Genomic DNA, 23,336 nt, shown 5'->3' with positions numbered 1-23,336 from the left:
CCACACAATGATATCTAAACACCAACCCAATTACTTTTTCACTAGTATGACTGAGTACACAGCAAATGTATTATATAGTTCATTACAGTTGAAATAGTAACTTCTGGTGCATACAACACTTCTGGTATTTGCAACAGCTTTTATTAGGTTGATTTTTTGTTGTACCTTATTAGTAGTATTATTTAAGAAGACTTTTTGCTAGAGTTATGTAGTTATAGTTTATTAATTTACTTACAAAATAATATGAAAACAGGATTTATGCTGAAATTTCTCATATTAAGAAACTCTTCCTCCCCAGGTTATTCACTACATCTCTTACATTTGCATGTATTTCTTGAAAAGACTAATATATATTTGAATGTGGCATAGCAATGTCCCCTCCAATCAGTTTAGGAGCTATTTTAGAATATAATTCCAATATGTTTCATATATTATTTATGATGGAAAACTGAAATATGCATCTATTTATTTCTATTAGTTGTATGAATTCATCTCTTTGTAGTTCAATTATTTAAAAAGTAATCTATAAAAACTAAAAATATAGTTACTAGCTGCAAGTCTATTTGATGAATCCACTAGAAAGAGCACATTTGTCAGCCTGCAGAAACCTACTTGTGATACTTGCAATGCCACATCCTTTTGACTTTGGAATGAGCTTGGAACTCACAATCACATTGAAACAGGACAACATTTGGAGAAAAAGTGCCTTGGGAAGGAAGGACAGGAAATGAATTTGGCCATGAAATACTGGTTTGAAAACATCAACCAGATGAAGAGAAAAAGGGATGCGTGGATAAATGTATAATTCAACTGCACAACTTGATGTTATCATTTGACAGGAAAGTGATCTTTAACATCAAAGATCAGTCAGTAAATCAGCCAAAACCATCTGTTATGACATTTGGTTTCCTTAAGATCCATATTCTCTCTAAGTTCATAGAACTGGCTCAAGTTACCAGGAGTGAAGTATATTATGAGTAACACACAAATATTTTGTATTCACTGGACCATTTGAAGAAAACTAGTTAAAAAACTTTATTAACATACTTATTGTGAGCAACTAATACTTTTAAAGTAATTTATAAAATTAGTCTTGTGAATAATATAAATTACCAACAAATGGGCAGTTACTTACAGAAATATTGTATTGGGAACCTTTGGGGACATTGTAGAAGTGTTGCTCTCACTACAGGGTATTTTGTTTTGTACTGCTTCGTATATATCTGATGCAATATCTGTGCCATTAATTTGCAATTATGAAAATTGCATAAGAAATAAAAAGAGACTTTCAAGTTATGTGAATGAGTCATTTGAAAACCACTGTTTTTCTGAATTTAGTTCAAGACAGCCCACACCAGGGTGAGTACAGAGTATATCAACATCTGTAAAAGATCTTGAGTCTCTTGAATTTGTTAGTCTTTAAAGTATTTGTCTCTCTGTAGAGCATACTGATCTTTGATTTTAAAAGCTGGACTTTTTCCCCTCTTTAAACCATATGAGGCACAAAACCCCCGACACTTCAAGGAGAAGTTAGTACTTTTCTCTATAATAGGATTTATTTTTGCTTTAATTTTTTATCTGCACCTTTTTTCTTGTGATTTGATATTCTGTGAATTCATTAGAGAAAATAAATTGTATTTTATTACTATAAATATGTATTAACATGTGTAACAGGGCACACGTGGGTGGTCACTCAGTTTTGTAAAGCTAAGCGAATGAAAAGATATTTGCTGAACAGGAAAAAGTAATCAGGAATATCTTCTGACCTTCCATGACAGAACATAGGCCAGGTGTCTCACAGAACAAAAGCTATTAAATGTTGCAGATTCTCTGCATGCAAGTGGATAAAGTAGCATAAGGTCTAGCACTTTGATTTTGTGGATGTTCTAAATATGAAGAGGAGAAAATTATTCTGTAATCACCTCAGCAATTTCACCAAAGAACTCCAATTATCATGATTTGAACTGCAAAGTAGAGTTCAAACCTGACATCCTCAGCCAACCTTAAGAGAGTGAAATAGCATTTATTCTCTGGGTCTGCAGATGAAAGCATCATGAACAGCACAGAGGCAGCAGCTGAGACTTCAACATGCATCCAGGGCCAAGGTGAGGGTTACCGTGGCACAGTCAGCACCATATGGAGTGGAATTCAGTGCCAGAGATGGGACTCTCAGTTTCCTCACCAGCACAACATCACTCCTGAGAACTTCAAATGCAAGTGAGTAGAGATGTGTGGGTACTATCACTGCAGTGGGAAAAGAGTTTAGTTTTAAAATGTTTAAAAAGTCATACCACTGAAGTAAGCCATAGGGTCCCTGTCCCTGCTCTGCATCCTGATGCATTCACTCGACTTGCTGATGCTGAAAACCATTTGAACATGAGTTCTTCAGATCTCAAAATAGTAGTTCTAGACAAACTTGTGTGAAACCCTAGGGGTTTTTATGAACTTTTTCTTCAAGCATGATTTTAAGTGTCTGGATGTCTTCCAGACTGAGACCTGAATCCCAATAGTGCTGGTACATTATCACCATTTTTCTTTCATGGAATTAAATACTTGTTCACACTTTGATTGCTGACTTTAACTCAATATATCCTAAATATTACCTAAATGTAAACTTCTTCTCAGTACTAACATTTATAATATTTGACAACATTTCTTTTATTTTCCATATTTTAAGTCCTTTTTCTGTCTCGTTACTAACTGTACTTGCATCAATAGGACTGCTTTCACTTGAGGGGTCACTGATCATCAAACATTTCTGTGCAGTTCAAAAACTCCCAGGATGTGAATGATCTATTAATTTTAAACAGTTACCTTAGTAATGTTGTTTCAGTCCTTTTTTAACTGAGTATAGAAGAAACCTTGCTGACCAGCATGGAGCCACAGCTCAGTTTGTACTAAATGTCTTTACTGATGGGTAGATATCAGTAAGAATTACAGTATTAGGCCCATTCTTTCCATAGTCTGTTATCAGTAAGTGTTGCAGATGGAAAATTACAGTGAAATATGGAGATGCACAGAACATGGCAAAAACTGTCAGGAGATGGGAAAATAAAACTTACATTTAAGAGGTTTGACTATTTCATGCAAGCTGTGAAAGACATTTAAAGACGTTCCCTTGTGACTAACTTTTATTTTAAAGGTAACAGCTGTATAGAATTTCAACATATTTTTTTTTATTTTCCAAGATTCAGTTTCTTAAATGAGTCACTGATAGTCTACAGGACTCTTCTTTCTCCAAACTCAGTAGAACCATTCAAAATACAGGGAATTTTAAGCACTTTGGTAATGTTTGTATTTAAAAGCACTTGTAATGGATTGCAGGTGTATCCAATGTCAGTTGCATGCAAATTTTGATGGAGAATCCTGAATAAAAATAAGCTATATGGAAGATATTGTTAATCTTCAAGTGAAATCTTGTATCCAGTCAAAACATATGTCTGCTGAAAATAAATTCCCATGAACATATTCTTATTACAATTACTATATTTTTCTGGACACTGTGTTCTTACTGACTCCTCATCTTCTTGCACTTGACACTGATCAGTAACATAGAGACCTGAAGGAGTTTATATAATTGTTAACTCATAATAAAAAACAATGGAATGCATCAGTGGGTTTAAGTTATCCCTGCTGTGAGCTAACGTATTTATTTTTATAGGGATTTGAGGGAGAACTACTGCCGAAATCCAGATGGATCTGAGTCACCCTGGTGTTTTACCACTGACCCAAACATCCGTATTGGTTATTGCTCCCAGATTCCTAAGTGCGATGTATCAAATGAACAAGGTAACAGAGGAAAGGGTGATAACGTGATTTTAAGTGAATGCTGTACTGTTCCAAACAGCAGATAGACAGGCTTGAAAGCTGGAGAAGTTGATCTGTATTACACCTGTGTGGTTCTACTTTGGCTTTCTTTGCATACTTGGGATTCATCGTGGTGTAAATGAGATTCATTTCTCAGTTCAGTTTTCGATTCCAGCAGGGAAAGCTGCAGCAAAGATTTGCTATTGGATCTGACTTTTAGACAAGGTGAATCTGCGTATCTGCTCCACTGTCTTTACCTTTCTTTTTCCAGAGCTGAGATGATTTCCTTGGTTCACAGTCCTTCTGTAATTGCACATGAGGCCACTAAAAGTTGTGGATTTTTTTGTTTGTTTGTTTGTTTGTGGGTTTTTTTGTTTTGTTTTGTTTTGTTTTTTCCTCATGTCCCTCCTTGTCTAAAAGGAATTGATTCTCTTAGATACCTTTGCTTGTGAGGTCCACTCTTGAGTCTTCATGCAAATGTTTTTCCCATGAAGTCTTGGTATTACTCTAAGGAGTATTATTGTATCCTGAGAACTGATGTCAATCATAACTGAGGCTAAGACTTCAGATTTATTACCCTACAGTAGGCTGCATTAACATCTCCATCTTTAAATTTTAGACAATTTTTCTTGAAAATTTGAAAAAGTTGCAGTTGCAAGAGTTATATCAGAGAAAGGATTAAACTTTTACTTTCATTTTGTGTTTCTTGTAAAGTATCAATTATCAAAAAGTAAAATTACTGATGAATATGAAATTAAATGCTTTATGCAAAAAGTCTTTATAGTAGTGATAATTTTAAACAATCATCTTGAAAAGTCTCAAAAAGGCTTGTGATAAAAGCTTATGAATTAAACATGACTTCTGCTGGAGCGAACAGGCAAGTTTTTGAATCATATTAAAATGAAAGTCATGTTGATTTTTTTGATTTTGCTGAAGCATTACTTAAGTCTAGGATTATATGCAGTTGCCAGTATCCAGAACCTACACAGAGCTAGGCTGTTTCAAGTAGGCTGAGTGCCTATTTTTTGAGGAGGGAGGAATAGGGGAGCATTTTTGCTTTGTTTTGTATAACCCAGCTTCTAACAACTTTTAGGATATTCTATGTGACCCCTCTAAATTAATCATAAACAAACTATTTAAAAAAGAAATTTTCCCAGTTTATCTAAGTAAGACAGTCTGGATCCCTTTCCCCCCATGGCGTGGGGTGGCCCAGTTCTAGTTCCATTTCCATCTGAGGAACCATTTCCAACGGCTTGAGGTGGATAGGGAAAGGGAACTCCAGTACCAGGGGTTTCTTCAGGTCCTGAGCCTGGAGGGGAGAGGTGCTCTCCCCTCCTCCCCCCACCCACATGGCCCCATGGCAGGCACAGAGACAGCACACCGGTGTGGAGAGGAGGCAAGAGAGAGTTTATTGTTTGGGGGGTTACATTTATAGGGTTAGGAAGATTCACAGGGTAACCAACTACAGGTTGCAGGAAGGGGTTAACAACCAATAGGAAGAGGTTAAAAGGGGCCAATGAGAAGACTTCAGGACATCTTCCCAGGACATTCCTGCATGGGAGATAACAGTTGCTGTGGGGGGTGTTGGGAAGAAGAAGCATGTGTTTGCAAAGAGACCACAAAAAGCCATTTTAAGACATGTTTAAACAACAGTTTTCCCAAATAATGCAGGTTTACTGCTACAAGACAGAATTTAAAATTTGAAAACTTTTTCCCATTTTCTTTCTGAATTGATTTATACAATTTTCTGATTTATATTATATAACATTTGCTAAATGATGGAAAGGAAGAGTTTTCTTCTCAGTGTTGCACAATCACAAGCTACTTTTTTGACTCAACATTCTTTTTTTCAGATTGTTACCGTGGCAATGGCAAGAGTTACATGGGGAATCTATCCAAGACAAGATTTGGGCTAACTTGCTCCACATGGGACAAAAATATTGAAGACTTACGTAGGTGTGTACATATGAAACAGGAAGAGATGGTTCAGTGAGTCCTGAATAAATACTGCCTCCAAATGGCAACTCTTTCTCATCTGCAGTGATTCTAAAGCAGGCCCTTATGCCCTGGAGTTTTTAGTATTATTTTTTTTTAATCTTTATCTTTTTCTTTTTTCTTCATGTTTAAATACGTTACACAACATGACTTTGTTCCAACTAACCACTAATTGCAGGCTTTGGGATGTTTCTTAGTGTTTAGTTTACTGGCCTCATCTTTGTCCTCAAAAGTTTTGTACAATGAGACAACGGCAGGAAAGAGGCAGGAAATTATTATCTCATCAACCTAATCTCATAGCTCACACTGCTTCAAAGAGGAGGTTGGACTTGAAACCACCTAATGTCCCTTGCTACCTGAAATTGAATCTTGAATCTACAGTCTAATGACACTGACATCAAATGCCATTAAAAAGACTTGCAATTTCTGTTGTTTATCATTACTTTGGCTTCATATTCAAGTAGTGGAAATGGCAAGTTACTTTAATTTATTTGTTGAAGTAAAATAAATCAGCAGGAAGTACAAAATAAGGGATTTATCTAAAATTTTACTGTGTATGAGATATCACACACACTAGTGACCCTGATGGAAACAGTTTCTCCTTCACTTTCCTTTGGTTTCTGAGGCTCATGCAAATATGCCAGTATTGGCTTTGGTACTTGTTGTTGAGTCATAGTGACCAACATATTGGGCACTATTTTCCTTTGTAATCTGGCTGTCCCTGATTCCTTCTGCTGATGTTATTGTCAGTCAGGACAGTGTGTAAGTCAGCAAGTCAGCCTTTGGGGAAGCTGTATTGCAAAAGGCAGAATTCAGTGGCCCTGTCTGGAATCATCACTTGAACTGCATGTGTTTTTCCCCACAGAGGTTAAGAGAGAGGATGCATATTCCAGTGTGCTGTCCATGTAAGGGAAGCAGAGGTTTAAGATGATGACTTCTGAGAAGCCTGATAAGTCTTCAGTTAGAATGAGATAGCATAAACCTACTGGATGCTTGATGCAATTGCATTCATTTAACTGAGCACAGATCAGCCTTGATTTTCTTACTCCCACACATTTTCCATCTGGGAACTTCTTTGGGGAGTTATCTGTCTCACTGCAACAGTTTCTCTGGTTAAGGGTGTACTAGAGACAGCATACGTGGTTGGTAATGAACTAAAAGAGTAGTACAACTGTAACCAGGGAAGCCTATACCCTTGTCAGAAATAAACAGATTTCTCTGCTTCAGATTGTGACCCCAAAATTTCCCCTTTAAAGTACCCCATGTAGAAGCAATTTAGGTGACCTATCACTGCAGTTTGTTTGAGCCATTCATCCTTCTACTTGCCTGCTGTTCAGCCTTGCTAACTTTCTTAGTTTGCCCTTCCTTTGCCTATGATTCATCTTTGCAGATTCAACACTCCCTTGTGCTGGTTAACCTGCAAGGAGAAGGTACCTGTGCTGCCCAGAGAGGACTGCCGGTTTGCTGAGGACATCACAGGCACCCTTCTAATCAGTGTAACGGTCCCTCCTGAGGGTATCTAGAGATTTTAGCTTGACTGGGAGATCTAGAAACCTCACAGCTGTCTAATGCACACTGTGCTTAAAATACCAATCAGAGGAAACTTGGACCCAGATCCAGCAAATATTTGGGTCTCGTCTTCCCTTTGATTTTAACCAACCCTAAACCCTGACCTGTAGGCTTCTCAATCAGCTAATAGTACAATGTGGAGCAAAGCAACATTTAACCTTTGAAAATTTGGGCTATAATATAAAGCTTTTCAGCACTTTGAATTTTTTTTCCCTGTAGGCATATACAAATATTCAGAGAACCAGATGTTAGTAAACTGAAGAAAAACTATTGCCGCAATCCAGATGATGATTTTCATGGTCCCTGGTGTTACACAGATGATCCTCTTGTTCCCTGGGATTACTGCCCTATTTCTCGATGTGAGTACTTGCTATGCCTCTGGTATTGTCAGTTGTGCTGTCCCAGTAAAGCCATGGTTTCACAGGCATATGCACACCTTTCCATTGTCACTTGTGGCAGTGGAAAATGTGTGATTCTATCAAGAATCAATTGTGCGTGACTGAGAAGGAGCAGACAGAAGCTGCTTGTGCAATATATGAACAAGGGGTTCTTTTCCTTGACCAGCTTGGAGATTTCAAGGCTTATTTATGCAGCAGGAGCACAAAAGGGCTATTACAGATGGTCAAACATTTTCCAGCAGATCTAGCTATTGAATGAGGGCTGGACGGAGACAAAGAATTGTCTGGTGGTCAGAATGCTGGCTGTGGCCTTAAGAAACCCAGGGAGAGTTATCTTCTAAACTACAAGCTTCAGAGTCTCTTTGTGTGATCTGTATTTGTAAAGTTAGGATAACTCACTATGTATATGCTGAAGTGTATATGTGCTATACAGATTAGATTCTGCTTTCAGATGTTTCTGGGATGATTTAACTCCTGGCAAGAATCAGGAAAATAACGCCCCCAAAGTTGAATGTTTAAATCTAAATAGCTTAAAAAAACAGAATTAAAAATCCTAGGGAACTCAGTAACAAACAGACAATAAGTGGGAAAAGACAGTTTTATGCTGAAAAATGCACAATTCATATTTATGTTCAAAATCTTTCTCTTCAATTCTTATTTCTAAATTTGCTGTGTATCCTGGGAGAACACTTAAATGGTAAATCAGGCTTTTGAATACATGTCTCTGATCTCTAGAGGTTAAGGATAATGTTACACTCATTCCTAGTGGCAATCTGCTGCATTTCCTCAATAGTCTGAACTCCTGCATCTCTAAAAAGTGATATTTGAAGTCTCAGGCGATGCTTTGGCATCTATGAGAGGAGTAAACAAACTGTGCAAAAGGTTATTTGTGTCAATGTAAATTAAAAAAACAGCTGAAGAAATATACTTTTTGTTCACTTATTCTGTGTTCATTATCTGAATCTATGAATTCCTAAGGAAATATTCACAGCAAACATTTCTAGGGTAATGCAACATTGGTGACTATTACAATTTCTGCAATCAAACTCCAGAGTGGGAATATGTCTGTTTCACAACTGTAACTCATATGGACTACTACTAGTAGCTCATTTACTTATAACCAGCTTAACAAGTACAGAAAAAATTCTGACAGTTCCCCAATTAACTTACTTGGTGCCTTTAACTGGTCTATTCAGACTACATTACATATATATATATATACACATACATATATATATGCACATACATATGTATGTGCATGCATGTACATAGAAATTTAACTATGTATATAACTCTATACCTTTATATTTTATACATGCATATATATGTGTATAGATATATATACATATACATGTGTGTCTATATATATGTATTTGCTTAATGGTGGAAATCTAGTTGGATGAGACTGTTTAAATTTTTCTTGTGCAAATTTTCAGTAGCTACACCTGTACCTCCGCTGTGCTTCCAACTCAATATGTTGAGTCACTCTGTAGACTTTACTGAAGGCAAAAATTTTAGGTGAAGGTTAAGGAACCTTGTTGTAACTGCTTTTTTTTTTTTACTTGGACTTAATGGAGGAACTGAACCAGATTTTGTGGAACACATTTTGATAAGGATAAGTTTTTTTGTTGATAAGAACATAGAAGGACTTTTGAAGTTTCAAATGTTATTAAGGAAACTAGAATTTATTTTGGTCTGATTTGGATTTAATGACATGACTTCCATAGTTCCCCAAAGCTTGTAGAAAAATCACAATTTCATTTTTCAGCATTTGCTTGTTTGAATAAAACATGTAAATTGAACATGATAGGCAGCCTGATGTATTCAGAATTCAACTAAGTAGAAAAATGCTTACAAGTCCTATTGCAAAATGTTTATTTCTTATTTCATTCTGTTGGGATAAAATTCTGTCTTCTTGTTAGTTCTTACTTAATTGTACTAAAGAAATCATTGAAGTTTAAAACCTGGTGTATCATTGAAGTTAACAATATGCCATTTGCTGTTGATTTTTACTCTATTAAATTTTTAAATGCATTTTAATTTTGTATTATGGTTATCATATGTGTCTGTCTAGGTGAAGGTGATACAACTCCTACTACAACCAGCTTGGATGGTAAGTAAGTTTGTGCGTATACTGTACAACGCATGACTGTATCCTCTAGGAATAACCATTTCTTTCCAATTGGGAAACAAGTAAAGATCAGTTAAAGTTATAAAAAAAACATATAGGCTGAGCAAAATTGCTTTTACCAGAGGAAAATGGGGAACAGCTCTATTGCACTCCTTTATCTATTCTCACTGTTATGTCTTACCAGTGGTAAAATTTGGTAGTGATTTACAATGTTTGCTTTTTAACTACATAAATCTCAAAAAAACTAGTTAAATGCATGTATTTTATATTCCCTATGGATATTTATATAGACATACTCAGCTCCATTGAAGTAGTTTTGGTGGTTTAGAATATATTTCATTAGCATAGGGAAGTTAATCCGTAATAAATATTGATCTTCTTGTGGCCCTTATGTGCAACTGCGCAGGTTTCCTACCGCTGTTTTTAGTAAAATGTGATCTCTGGACCTGCTTTCAGATACTACCATTCCTTGTGCCTCAACAAAACATTTGAGAGTTGTAAATGGAATCCCAACACAAACTAACGAAGGATGGGTGGTTAGTTTGACCTACAGGTAACTATTACTTTGGTTAGAAGGACAATACATCTAATAGGACATTTGTTTCAGAATTGTAGAAAATGTTGAAGATATTAAGAATAATTCTACATTGCAGTTAAATTCTGTAAAAGCAGAGAAACAGGATTCCTGTGATGTCAGATGATGCCATAGTATGAACCCTGCTAGTGAAATATTTTATATGTTCATTATTACTAACTTAGCCACATGAACTTGTAAAGCATTCATAGCGTTCTGCTCTTTCAATTACTGCAGATGTTTTCATAACATTGGCTTAGCATTCAGCACTAAATTGTTTATTTTAAAGACCGTTAGGAAGAAGCTGAATTTCATAACATTTTCACTGTGACAGTAGAGCATTTAGTTGCGGAGTATAGGATTGAGGACTTATACCCATGTCAAATTTATCTTTCTCCTTATATCATTACATGCAATTAAAATTTGTTTGGTATTAAAAAAAAAATAAGTAGGAGCTATAAGGAAACCCTTTTCATTCTGTAAAACAGGACCCTAACACGTACAGCTTATGTTTAACACATGTATTACATTATGGCAGATCTTACTTTGCTACTGTGTAAAAGCCAGAACACAGAATTGCTGCTTCCTATGTTCATTACACTGGTTCGTAACTCATCAGCTGGAAGTGTGAATCATTAATTTATAACAGGATATATCTCATGTATCAGCCTACATCTTCTATCATGGAAAAAGAAAAGCAAAAAGCCTCTTAACCTCTGTGGGGAAAAACACATACAGTCCAAGTGATGATTCCAGACAGGGCCACTGAATTCTGCTTAAATGAAACATGAGAGTAAAGGAAAAGATTAAAAAAAATATTTTCTACATTGCTTCATTGCTAGAGAAGTTCCAGGGTTTCTTCTCATCCATAGTAATCTTTGCATCTTGTGAGATCCCATCAGAACTATTCCTTTCTGGAAGTGTAGCGAAAGGTCCAGAAAGACATTTCTAAAGGAACATCACTATATTTCTAGACTGAGTAACCAGATAGGTGGGCTAAATCACTCTGAAAATGTTCTGTTTTAGAAGCAGCCTTGATATTTGAGGAACTTTTAGACAGGTAAGGTGAATTATGTCTAGGTACCCAAAATTTAAATAGCTAACGTTAGGGTAGTTGAACCTGGATTTTTTGCTATGTGACAAAATTCTGTGAAATAGATGAGTGCTTAAATGATTGCAGATCCTTTTATGAATAAGGGATTCCTGGAATACTCCAGCAGCAAAATATATTTTGAACAATTACATGTGGGCATAAAAATGTAGCTTTATTTTGTATTGTTACCAAGGAAGCAAGTAGAATATTTTCTGAAACAAAATCCTAGTGACTTCAGAACTTTCTGCAAGAAAACTTACACTTCAAGATGGAATTGCCATGTCTGAATGGTGAACACTTAGTGATACTTAGAAACTATTCTTATTTGGCAACCAAAGCACACCTCTAAATGTTAGATTAATCAATGAACTTCTGTTATATATCAAATCCAGATTCTGGTATCAAGAATATTTAAATAGATTTTGATGGATTTCATCTGTGTCATGGAACCAGCTCTAAATTTGTCCCATATTTAAATAAGAAGTTAACCTTTTTAAGTGTACTAATTAATCTTCTAAAGCAGATGATGAAATCTTGTATAGTAAAATAATAAGTGATGCAAATATAACATGAAAGAACTCATTTATACTCCTGATTGTGACATTTTTATAATAAAACTGGGGAGAATCTATATTTTAGAAAGACTACAGCCTTTTGGACCAGATATTTTTCTGCTCAACCAAATTCAATTAAAAAAAAAATCAAACATTTGTGTTATTCTGCTGTCTTTGAGCTCCATATAGAATCTGGTATCCATCCAGCAGTTCTTTGCAAAGCTTTGAACATTTGTGTGATTTGAATTTATAAATTGTGAGATTTTAAGCTTTTCTGAAATTTCTGACAATTCTGATTCCCTTTCCAAAATGCTACAGAAAACAAATGTAATTTTGGAGGCACAAGGAAGGAAACTAATTAATCTACATTCCACAGTAATCTTTTTTTTTTTAAAGAACTGTCATGCCTAATTGCTTTAATTTTACTTGATATATTATGCTTCAGGTTTTCTATAATCACATGTAGGATGTCATACACCGCAGATTGTTTCCAACTGAAGTATGTGGGGACACAAATCTCCTAGGGCTTGTAATCAAGTAGGAACTCTCCACCTTGAGGTCAATACTTTGAATGATACTTACATGAGTAATGACCAAATGTTGTTTACATCTGGTGGCAGTTTGGGGACTTGCTTGAATGTTTGAGTCCAGCTCCTGTTAAAAGAATTTACTCGATTGGTTTGTTGGGGTATTTTTATTTAATTTTAATTTTAAATTAGGTCTCTTATTACAAATTCAGCTTTGAAACCACTAAATGAACAGAGTAACTGAATTGGTCTTTCTTTCTGGTTTTTACACATTAGAATAAATCATTGCTAAGTCATGTTACTGTAAGTGTTAAAACTGTACAGCAAAGGGACAGAGACATGTTTCTGTGTATTGTCAGTCTGCCACTTTTCACCAGCAAAAATATGTAGGGAGCAAAGTACTCTTTAACATTTTGACTATATAGAAATTAATACCCTTCCTTTTTTTTTAACCTTTTTTCTTTTTTTCCCCCCAGGAATAAGCATATTTGTGGTGGTACTTTGATAAAGGAGGAGTGGGTTCTTACAGCAAGACAGTGTTTCCCTTCTCGGTACAGTAGTCTGTAACTTTGCAATATTAAAATCCATCTATTTTCAGGAACTTATCAGCACAACAAGTCTTCAACTTAAATGCAGCAATTTTCCCTCCTGTTTGGCTTTAATACCGCTTTTCTAATATAAAAGGCCCACGGGACCTTGGTATTTTCTGTTATTATTGTTGTAAATCTAAAAGAGCTCTGACTATTTTACATAGAAGCATAAATAGGTTTTCCAAGTGTCATGGTTAGACAATTGCCTTTTTATGAGAATAACCTCATGCCTCTGTTTAACTTGACAGAATAAAATAGAAAACTTGGGTAAATCTCAAAAAGTTCAAAGGTTCATACTGTCCAAGGATCTAAATGTTTGGATACTATTATGAAACAAAAATTAGATTTTAGTAACAGTTAAAGATAAAATTATGTAATGGCTTCAGGCCAAAAACTTACATTCAAGCATGTTGATTTTGGAATAGCAGTTGGCAGCATAAAGCCATTTCTGCTGAAGAGCATTAGTTAAGATCTTCTAGCCTAATCATATTAAGCAGAGTTTTTTGAGGTATTTTATCTTATACTCAGCAAAATCATAACCAACTTTGTCTCATTTAGGTACAAAGATTTGAAAGACTACAAAGCCTGGCTTGGAGTCCATAATATCAAAGGAAAGGGAGAGGAGAAGCATAGGCAAGTCCGGAATATCTCCCAGTTGGTATATGGCCCTGCAGGGTCAGATTTGGTCCTACTGAAACTCAGCAGGTTAGTAGTTGTTATGGTGAATTCCAGGATTTTCATCTGATGGATGAGATTCTTCCTAAATAAGATTTGCAAGTTCATTGCTCTACTATCTCCAATACTGCAGATGCTGTCTCCATGGGCTAAACTTCCAATTCAAAGATATTTTACTTGGTATATGCAAAAATACAGGTCCATCTACAGAATCTGAGGATTCTGAAATATCAGTTGTTTTTTTTTTTCCTGATAACCATGTTTAGGTTTGTTGGGAGATAAAAAAAAAAACCAACAAAACAACAAACCCACAAAGTGCCCACATGGACTAGTATAAGGTTTTTGTGGCTAGGCTTCGCGAAAGAAGATTTGGGAAGGGCTCTACCCATGTTTGTTGCAAAGTATAAGGTTTTAATTTATAGAATAAGCACCAGATTGTAACTTAAATCCTTACGTATATACAAGCTTTCAAACTTTCTCCAGATTAACAAAACTACATATTCAAATGAAATGCCATTATTACTTACTTTTAAGATTAAAACCTAAGTTAAATAGCATAAAAGTGGTGACAGCATTTCAAGAAATCTTTTGACAGTTAACAGCTGTAGCACAAAAATTAGGTAGAAGAATCCATCACATTCTTTAAAGACAAAAAATGAAGAAAAAGAATTGGCACAGTTTTTGATTGCTGTGGTATATAATAGACTTAATGCCATTTTTAAGATACATTTTAGAAGATCAAAATCCATTGTATCTATTATTTTGTCTCTCATTTCAGACCTGCTATATTGACAAATTTTGTAGAAATAATCCGATTGCCAATTTCTGGATGTACCATTCCAGAGAAGACCAGTTGCAGTGTTTATGGATGGGGATACACTGGATGTAAGAAACTATTTTTAAAAACTAAATGAATACGTTGACAGCTTACTTCCTCTTGTCATTATAGGTGAGGCTGCTGGTATTGCCTGATGCCACAGTTGTCCAACACTTCTTGTTATAAAAGAGTTTCTTTTTTTTTTTTCTAATTTTATAAATCTTTGACCATTTTATCTAAGTTCATTTAATATGGAATATTTTCTACTAGTCTATCCTTTTGTTTCAGTGACAGGCAAAATGATTCAAACATTTCAAGGAATGAACTAGAGAAAAACATTGATCTACATGTTAAAAAATTAGAAGATCTGTTTTGCAGAATGCTAGCTGGTTTTTGAAAAAATCTGGTTCATCTGGTTCATCATGAGCAGTCTCCTTCTGTATCCCAAAGTTGGCCAAAGTTGGCCGCCCTGTGGAAAAACTCATACAGAAACATGTAATCAAAGACTTTATTAATATACACAATGACACTGAACTAGGGATGCACAAGCAACCCTAGGTCTGGTATTTCCTAACTTTTGAATACTTGACTTTGCAACCTTCCTAATGTTTATTAAACACAGTTTTTGTGTGAAGAAAATACAAATATGTGGGAGAACAGACATTTATTTAGTCTGGTAAATGCTATATCTGGCTAATTATGTGTTGATAATAAAGTTAATAGCTGCCAGTTGACAATAATTACTCCAATATTTACTGTGCTCAAATGTTGTTTTACCACAGACCCTGAGTAAGCAGCAGCAACAAACTCACACTGTCCTGGAAGCAGGGCAGAAACTAGACTGGAATTCTGAGTCTCTCTTCCATGTAGCCATTACTCTGCATTTCTTTGTGGGTGGCAATTAATCTGTACCAGCCCTCTCCCAAATGACTGCCTTTGATGTTCCCAACATGTCCACATTAGCCGTCCTCTGGGGCCATCGGCTGTCTGGGGGACAGGGACATAGGGCTGGAGCACAGCATCATAGGAAAGCTTAGCTTAACAGACCTGATAAGGAATTTGCAATGCTGTAGAGTTATGTAATACAGTAAATACATAACATCTGTCATCCAAGGACTTTGTATTATATTTTATGCACTACTTATTATAATCCTCACAGAATCCTGGTCAGGGAAGGAAGAAGTGTTACATCCATTTTTTCAAGAAAACAGGATAATAAGTCAGTGGAGAGCAGGCTTGGCGTTTTCTTTTGATGGCTGTGCAGAGAATGGGCAGGTCCAGACCCTTTATTTATCTTTGCAGCTTGTACGGGCTTGTCTTTCAACATGTAGAACAAGAGTAAGCTCCACAGGGCTCCTGCTTCCTGACCTTCACACTGATGAATGGAGATTACACAAGGCTGTGGCTCTGCCCTTGCGGGCACAAAGTCATTCAGTGTAGCTGAGCCAGCACAGAATGAGAAAAACTCTACTCTGCTACAGAATTTCTCAAGTCACACATCCTTCCCTGGGCCTTGGCAGGCACTGTTACGCATTAACTCATGTTTAAGGCAGGGAGCAGAATCCTTGCTCCACTGATGGGAGAGAGAACATTTTCAGGGTCTCTTTTTCTGATTTCTTTGATATGACAGGGCGAGCTGGTGGTGAGCTGTAGAGTAAACCCAGTTACCTAGCCCTCTATTCTAATACCAAAAATTTATTCACATATTCTCAGAGAACTGAACAGACAGGCAAACCAAACAAATGCCTTGAAAATCTAATTTGTAGAAAATAGAAGAAATCCAAAATACAAAAGCATGGTGGGGATGGACAAAAATGGGAATACTGCAGTGAAAGGACAATAACTCAAATTACATGAGTAAGTTTATCCAGACTGCAGCTTGAATTATCTTTTCCCCTCTAAAATAGAATAAATTTTTTATTCTCTTTTCAATCCTAGTAGTTAACTATGATGGCCTGCTCCGAGTAGCAAACCTGTTTATTTTGGGAAACGAGAAATGTAACCAATATCTAAAAGGGAAGATCACTGTGAATGAGTCAGAAATCTGTGCTGTGGCTGAAACCATCGGTGCTGGGCCTTGTGAGGTAAATATTGCATTTCCTGATACATTCTTAGGATCTATCAGCCTGGCTGTTTCTTTCCAAAAAGTAATTTACTGGAGTTTTTTATAATTATTCTCTCTGTATTACGCTCATGCATGAAGAAATATTTTCATCTTATGCATTGGAAAATGATTTGTGTTACAAGTGTTTTATTTTCTGCCAGACTGCAGGAAGAGGTTCCTTTGTTTCAACTTCACTGTGCCACCACACCAGTGAATGATGTACATGAATGTTAAATATGCTCATATGACTGAACACTATACTTGTCTGAGACAAATTTGTGTTCTCTATAGAAAGGACCAAAGTGGCCTGAGTGCTAGCAATAGCATTATATTTTGATTGAGTAGAAAGAAAAGACTGGAGCAAATTTAGCTTCTTAGTTAGATGGGGAACTTCATGCAAAATATATGAGTTAATACCCAACAGAGTTGATAAAGTTATGAAGGAAGGAGAAAGATATAAAAATGTTTTGAGGTTCATATCACTCAGAAGACTGGAGCATTTGGTCTCCCTAATCAAGACTGAGCAACATGTCAGCGAGGACAGGAGCTATATGATCACTACTTCAGTGATCATATAGCTTGATAGAGGTGTTTTGCTTGGGACTAGTTTTGATGATAGAGAAAAGACATCTGAGAAGAAATGTTGTAAATAATGTATTACAGGAAAAGATAATTTTTTTTTGCAGAAAATCTGGCTGATGAAATGATATCTAGATGGAGGGCAGTCATGAACAGTACTAAGTATTTAATATCTGGAGTAGAATAGTTGATTTACTAATACTGATGTTAACCATGTAGTGAAACTTTCCCTACCCAAGAGTACTACCAAAACATGGGGAACAGAGATCATGTTCATCAAACTGAGGCCTCTTCCATTTATTATTAATATTCCACAGGATCACTTTTTTGTTGCAAAGTATTTTCTTCAAAATAAGAATTTTATACTTAATTGTAAATGAGGTCTTAGGCTTGTCAAGGCTTATAAATGAAACATCTGCATGGAAGTCTGCTGGGGATCCTGCACTTTGTTTTCCCCTGCAAGGGGAATGGACTGAATTAATATTAGCAATCAGTCTTAATCGCTGCATGGTTTCCTGCTCCCCAAGTCCCCCTTTGAAGCTACTTTCCTCAGCAGAGAACAGGCAGAGGAACAAAATCAGACTGACAGGTGAAACTCCACTCCTGAAACTGTTTTATGAGCTACTCCGATGGCACTGACATAATTCATTGTTCAAGTGGGAACTATTCTGCCATCAGTCAAAAAAAAACCCAAACCAAATAAAGGTCAAACATTGTTGTTTCTCTGGTGATCCGGAGAGAATACAATGCTAATTGTCTGCTTTTATTTTCTGAAACAATGTCTCGCTATCTGATACAAACATTTACTGTCTAGTTTTGCAGCTAGTTTTCTGGGTTCAGTGTACCTTTAGCCCAAGTAAAAACTGCAGAATCTATGTTCAAGTCCGAAGTGTATATGAATATATGTAAATTATTGTTTCAATCTAATTTAGACTGGATGTATTTTAGTGCTAAATAAGATCCTGCTCTCAGTGGGTCATACTCCGAATTTTCACAGAATGCATAAACTGGTGCATAGGTGTCTCATTCATTCAGAATAATAAAAGAGAGCATTTTAACAAGTTATGTCTCAAAACTATGTCTAAAATATATTACCTTTTATTATGTTTGAGATCCTCCCACATGCCTAGTACACATAAATTCTCACCGTAGGGCCTTGCAAGATGATTGACTGAAAGATATTAACCTGACTCTGTCAGTAGTCTGGGATACAGAGCCTGTTATCATAACAAAGATGTTTATCAGTCACCTCACATTCTGCTCATCTGGTTTATATTTACATAAACAAATATTAAGCTTGCAGGTAGCTGAAAGAGGTGAATAAGATCTGATAGTCTGAAGTCTCTAGAACTACATGTAAAGATGGATCACAGGATTTAATTTCCATGGAAAAGAACCAAAGGGTCAGAGGGCAGCTTAGTCATTGGTTCTTATAAGTTCTGGCTATGAAAAAGGTATTGGAAGTTGATTTATATCCTATGGCAGAATAACACTATCACCTGTTCATTGAGCAAGGTCATCCCCAAAAGAAACCACTCAGTAGGATACAGGTGGGAGCGATGTCTTGAAGCATTTTGAGAAGTGACATCCATTATGTTTATCTTTTCCTAGCGAGATTATGGTGGTCCCTTGGTTTGTGAACAAAACAGGCTGAAGATAGTTGTTGGTGTCATTGTTCCCGGCCGTGGATGTGCCATTCGAAATCGTCCTGGGATTTTTGTCCGAGTCTCATATTATTCCCGGTGGATACACAAGATTATGATGACCTACAGAAAACCCTGAAAAACTCAACAACTTTCATTGAAAGATTTTGGACAGCATGGAATTAATGTCTAATGTAAAGATCAACAATTTTTTAACTACTTGATAGTCAAGTTTGTTGAGCTTCATTTAATATTTATGGGTGTTTTTGTTTGTCTATCAGTGTTGTTTTATAAATGTTGGAGTGACTTACAGTATATGCAAGTATGGTGACATATCTCCTGAAGATACTTGAATGGGTAAACAATTTCACAATGACACTATTACTGGATGATAAATGAGTCTGTAGAAATAGATCATATGACCTGTTTTATGCTGCTCTTCAGATTATCTTAGAAGGAGAAAAAAATTATAGTTTTATTTAACACATTCTTTCCATGAGCCATATATTTCTCTTCATATATGACAAAAGACCTACTGAGAGATATATGCAACTGTCAAGGACAGCATATATGATCATATTTCTCTTCCCCCCTTATGAGAGGTAAAATATTGCAATATTTTATTAAAAAATAATCCTTTAATAATTAATCTTTTAATTATTGAAGGACTTTGACAAGCCTGCCATAAGCAGAGTTCTCATAGAAGTCACTACCAGTTCGGTTTTTTTAACAGTGCTTATAGACTTTAGTTCTGTACTTGGTTCCTTCACTGTTTATGTGATCCTCTAGTAGATGTTTCAAAACACTTTTTGGCTAGCAAACCATTGATCATTTCTTTAAAGTTTGACCCAGAAATAACTGAATTTCCAATGCTAAAGACAGCATTTTGTACAGTTTGAAAAGTAATTCTGGAAGACTTTGGACATTAAAATAAATTTCAATCAAATATGCCCAAGTCTTTCTCAACAGACAAGTATTAAAAATTCACTTGGCTCTAGTTATTTCATGAAAGTAACTCTGTATTTACAACAGGAAAAAGAACAGTTAAATTTGGCACCTGGCTGGGAAACTTAAGACTGGGAAAAGTAAGTTATACATTACATTAATAGTTTTTCAGAGGCTTGAGTTCTTTGCTAAAACCTTACCTAGATTTGGACAAAATTCTATCCTCTGTATAATTCCTTTCAGGATAATAAAATTATTGCAGATTGATATGATCTTGTATATAGTATGGACAACATCATCAACAGTTTAGTAGCTTGTGTTTCCTGCCTGCATGTAGAATCATCATTTCCTTTTATGTTGATGGGGAAAGGGAACAAAAAATCAGCCTCTATGAAAAGGGTTTGTTCTCCTTTAGGCATTTAGTTGTATGGCTAGAAGTATTGTACCAATACATTCTTATAGATGGCACTGATTACCCTGCAATTTCTGGAAAATTGATGCAACATATATACAATTGTTAGTTTTACTACTGTACATGTAATTGCATAAGTAACAACACTGTTACTTCACTTGTGGCTCCATAAATTGTAAATACTTCCAGTAGCATTTCCAGTAGAGTATGTGTATCATGTCTAACTGCACAGCCACCAAGCTGACACCGTGGTGTAGACATACAAAAGGACATTTCATGCAGAAGACGCAGAGTTGAATTCTGCCCTGGCAGAAAGTAACCACTTCAGGGGAGTTCTCTTGGGAGACCAGCCCTCGTGTTGACTTACCGGCCCTCGTGTTGACTTACCAAATTTTCTTCAGCAGTGCACTTTGACTTCACATCTCCTGGTGAACTGGGATGAGTTTCGGCTCATGCTTAAGTAGCTTGGCTTGCTGAGATTTGTGACAAGCATCCAGCGGATTCTACTGGCACATAGGAAGAAGTCTTTCAGCAAGCAGAGCTTCTACAGTTCCTCCCAATGTAAATAGTCTCATTGGACAAGATGTGACTTCTCTGTACAGCAGGTTCGAGGTTGTGGATGCTACACAGATAGTCTTTCTAGGTCTGTGTTGGCCACCTCCAAAGACTTTATGATCCCTTTGGCCTCTCTTACTTACTAGGCCTAATGAGGGCAGGATTTAGCCAGTTGTATTTACAGTTAATTATTGCCATGTATGTGAAGAGTGTATTCTTACTAAGTATATACTGACCATATCTTATAGAAAGGATTAACTTTTGAAGAGAGACTTTTAAAAAACTCCAAGTGAGTTTTGTTTTCTGCCACAAGTAGAATGTGGATAAAATATACGATTTCATGTTCACTCTTTGTATTCTAAGAATTGTTATGTGCTCATTGTATTATATTTGCAGGCATTTTGTTATGTCTATCTAAAAAAATTGAATCCTAAAATATTTTAGTTATAAGCTTCTGCTGTGCAGAAGACTGTGATTTTTATATATATATATCACACACATATATATATATATATATGATAAAAATACTGTTTTTTGTTAGACAATGTGTAAGGATTTTTACCTGTTTGTTCTGGGCAGTGTCTCAGTAAAATAAATTGTGCAGAGTTGATGCTCCAGAACTTAACAAGCTTGTATGCACTTGCTTACCAGGTACTTTTGCTCTCCCTATCTCAATATGGAGGGCATCTGAGACCCTGAAGAGCAAGGGAAGAGAAGAATAATGATATGTGGTAATGAATTTGTACTTCATTTATTCCTGTGAATATTTCTTGTTGGTACCAATGGTACCGTACCAGGCAACTGTTATAACTACAGGATTCTCTTAAGAAAGGACACGCTATAGATATTTTTTTCACTGTTGTAGTATTTTTCTCTCTAACAAGGGAACCTGATCTTGTGCCCATCTAAATTCCTGGAAAACCTCTTACTAGCTTCAGTGGCATCTGGACTTCGCTTCATAAATGTGATTTTATTCATATTAGGATAAAGGGTACAGAACTTAAATTCTTATCTAAGGACATTCTTAAACTCCATTGAATTTCATCTTCATTCTCCTTGCTATAATGCTGTAATTAATCCTTGGTCTCTGAAAAATGTAATATCTGGTTATAAAATTTTGGAATTAAGATATAAGAGCTGATTTTTTGCTACTGAAGTTAGTTTGACTTAATTATTGTTCTTCTTTGGGCATTGGAACTGGCTGATATTTCTTCCTTTAATTAATGAAAACATTTTCCCCTTAAAAAAGCTTTTTCCCTGTCTCTTTTTCTCTCATAAACCTCATGACCCTCAGAGAAACTTAGTTGTCATTGGGAATGTACTGGTCTAGATTTTTTGCTGCTACTGCTGAAATCTTCTTCTCTAGTTTAAGATTAAAATTCTCTGAGGCATTCTGCAATCCACTGCTGCAGGTAATGCCAATGTACTTGACACAGCTACTCACTTGAGTTGACCTTTTCAGATGAGGGTCCAAATATATCTCCAAGGATCAAAACCTACTCAGGCAAAATGTCCCTTGAATTCAGTGAGTGGGGTTGTCGAGTGGGGCCTGAGAGTTGCTCAGTGCTTTTCCCAGCGGCTGTGCGCTGAACCACATGGATCCTTGGACACTGAAAAGCACACAGATTCTCTACTCCAAGGCAACTGCAGCAGGAGTCAAGGCTTTACCATCATCTTTCTGGAAGGTTGGTTGTAAACCAGTCAACCCCCAAGGAGACTGTATGAAGTCTATTGGATTGGTTGTTTAGCCTTGTTTTCTTGTCAATTATTTTCTTCCTCCCTCACGTGCACTGGCATATTACTGGTTTTGAATGTTGGGGCTGCTGGCGGGAACTAACATGGGTTTTCACCCTAAAATTTTGCAGTGTTCCTTTTTAAACATACTCTTGGGCATTTATGTGTGGTGTTACTTTGCATGGGATCTAACTTCAGGGAGCTGCCTGTGGAATTTAGTGTAAGAAAAAAGTATTTTTTCATATTTAAGAGGGAAAAATAATCTCCCATTAAATGCAACTTGCTGAATGCCTAATGAAAAGGGAACACTGCGGTTATAACTTGTATTACAAATTTTCTGTAATTAACAGCATCTTCATTAGTTAATAAAGTTGGTATTTTTGTAACCTTGTTTACTCTTATTATTCTTAATAAAGTATTTTATAAAAAAACAACAACTTAATTAGCATTAAATTTCTTATTTAAAGAGGACGGTTGGACCCCCACTGCTAGGCTCCCAGTTCTAATTTCAGTGTGCATAGTAAGGAGGACTGGTACTTTAAAGATCTTCATGTGTCCAATAACAGAATGGCAAATAAAATGAAAGATAGAGTTAAATCCATGGTGATCCTGCTGAGTTTCCCCAAGACCTTTC

General features: G+C 36.0%; 1 protein-coding gene across 2 annotated transcripts in view; it reads left to right on the top strand.

Annotated features, from left to right (window-relative positions):
• Positions 1–23,047, top strand: part of HGF (hepatocyte growth factor) — a 59,121-nt gene extending 36,074 nt beyond the window's left edge. The window contains exons 8-18 of one of the 2 annotated variants that reach the window (XM_051772866.1): positions 2,043–2,217; positions 3,662–3,789; positions 5,661–5,763; positions 7,591–7,730; positions 9,844–9,882; positions 10,357–10,453; positions 13,125–13,199; positions 13,797–13,943; positions 14,692–14,798; positions 16,669–16,814; positions 19,025–23,047. In XM_051772866.1, the coding sequence (XP_051628826.1) occupies positions 2,043–2,217; positions 3,662–3,789; positions 5,661–5,763; positions 7,591–7,730; positions 9,844–9,882; positions 10,357–10,453; positions 13,125–13,199; positions 13,797–13,943; positions 14,692–14,798; positions 16,669–16,814; positions 19,025–19,195 (1,328 nt within the window). In that variant the 3' untranslated portion in view covers positions 19,196–23,047. Of the gene's footprint in view, positions 1–2,042; positions 2,218–3,661; positions 3,790–5,660; positions 5,764–7,590; positions 7,731–9,843; positions 9,883–10,356; positions 10,454–13,124; positions 13,200–13,796; positions 13,944–14,691; positions 14,863–16,668; positions 16,815–19,024 lie in introns of those variants that run through there. The other variant, XM_051772867.1, reaches the window with a different exon arrangement.
• The last annotated feature ends 289 nt before the right edge of the window (positions 23,048–23,336 follow it).

This window comes from Manacus candei, unplaced genomic scaffold, assembly GCF_025592945.1.
Source record: "Manacus candei isolate 608988 ecotype Guabito, Panama unplaced genomic scaffold, ASM2559294v1 h1tg000160l, whole genome shotgun sequence".
Classification (NCBI taxonomy): domain Eukaryota; kingdom Metazoa; phylum Chordata; class Aves; order Passeriformes; family Pipridae; genus Manacus; species Manacus candei.
This window is presented reverse-complemented; position numbering and strand designations above follow the sequence as displayed.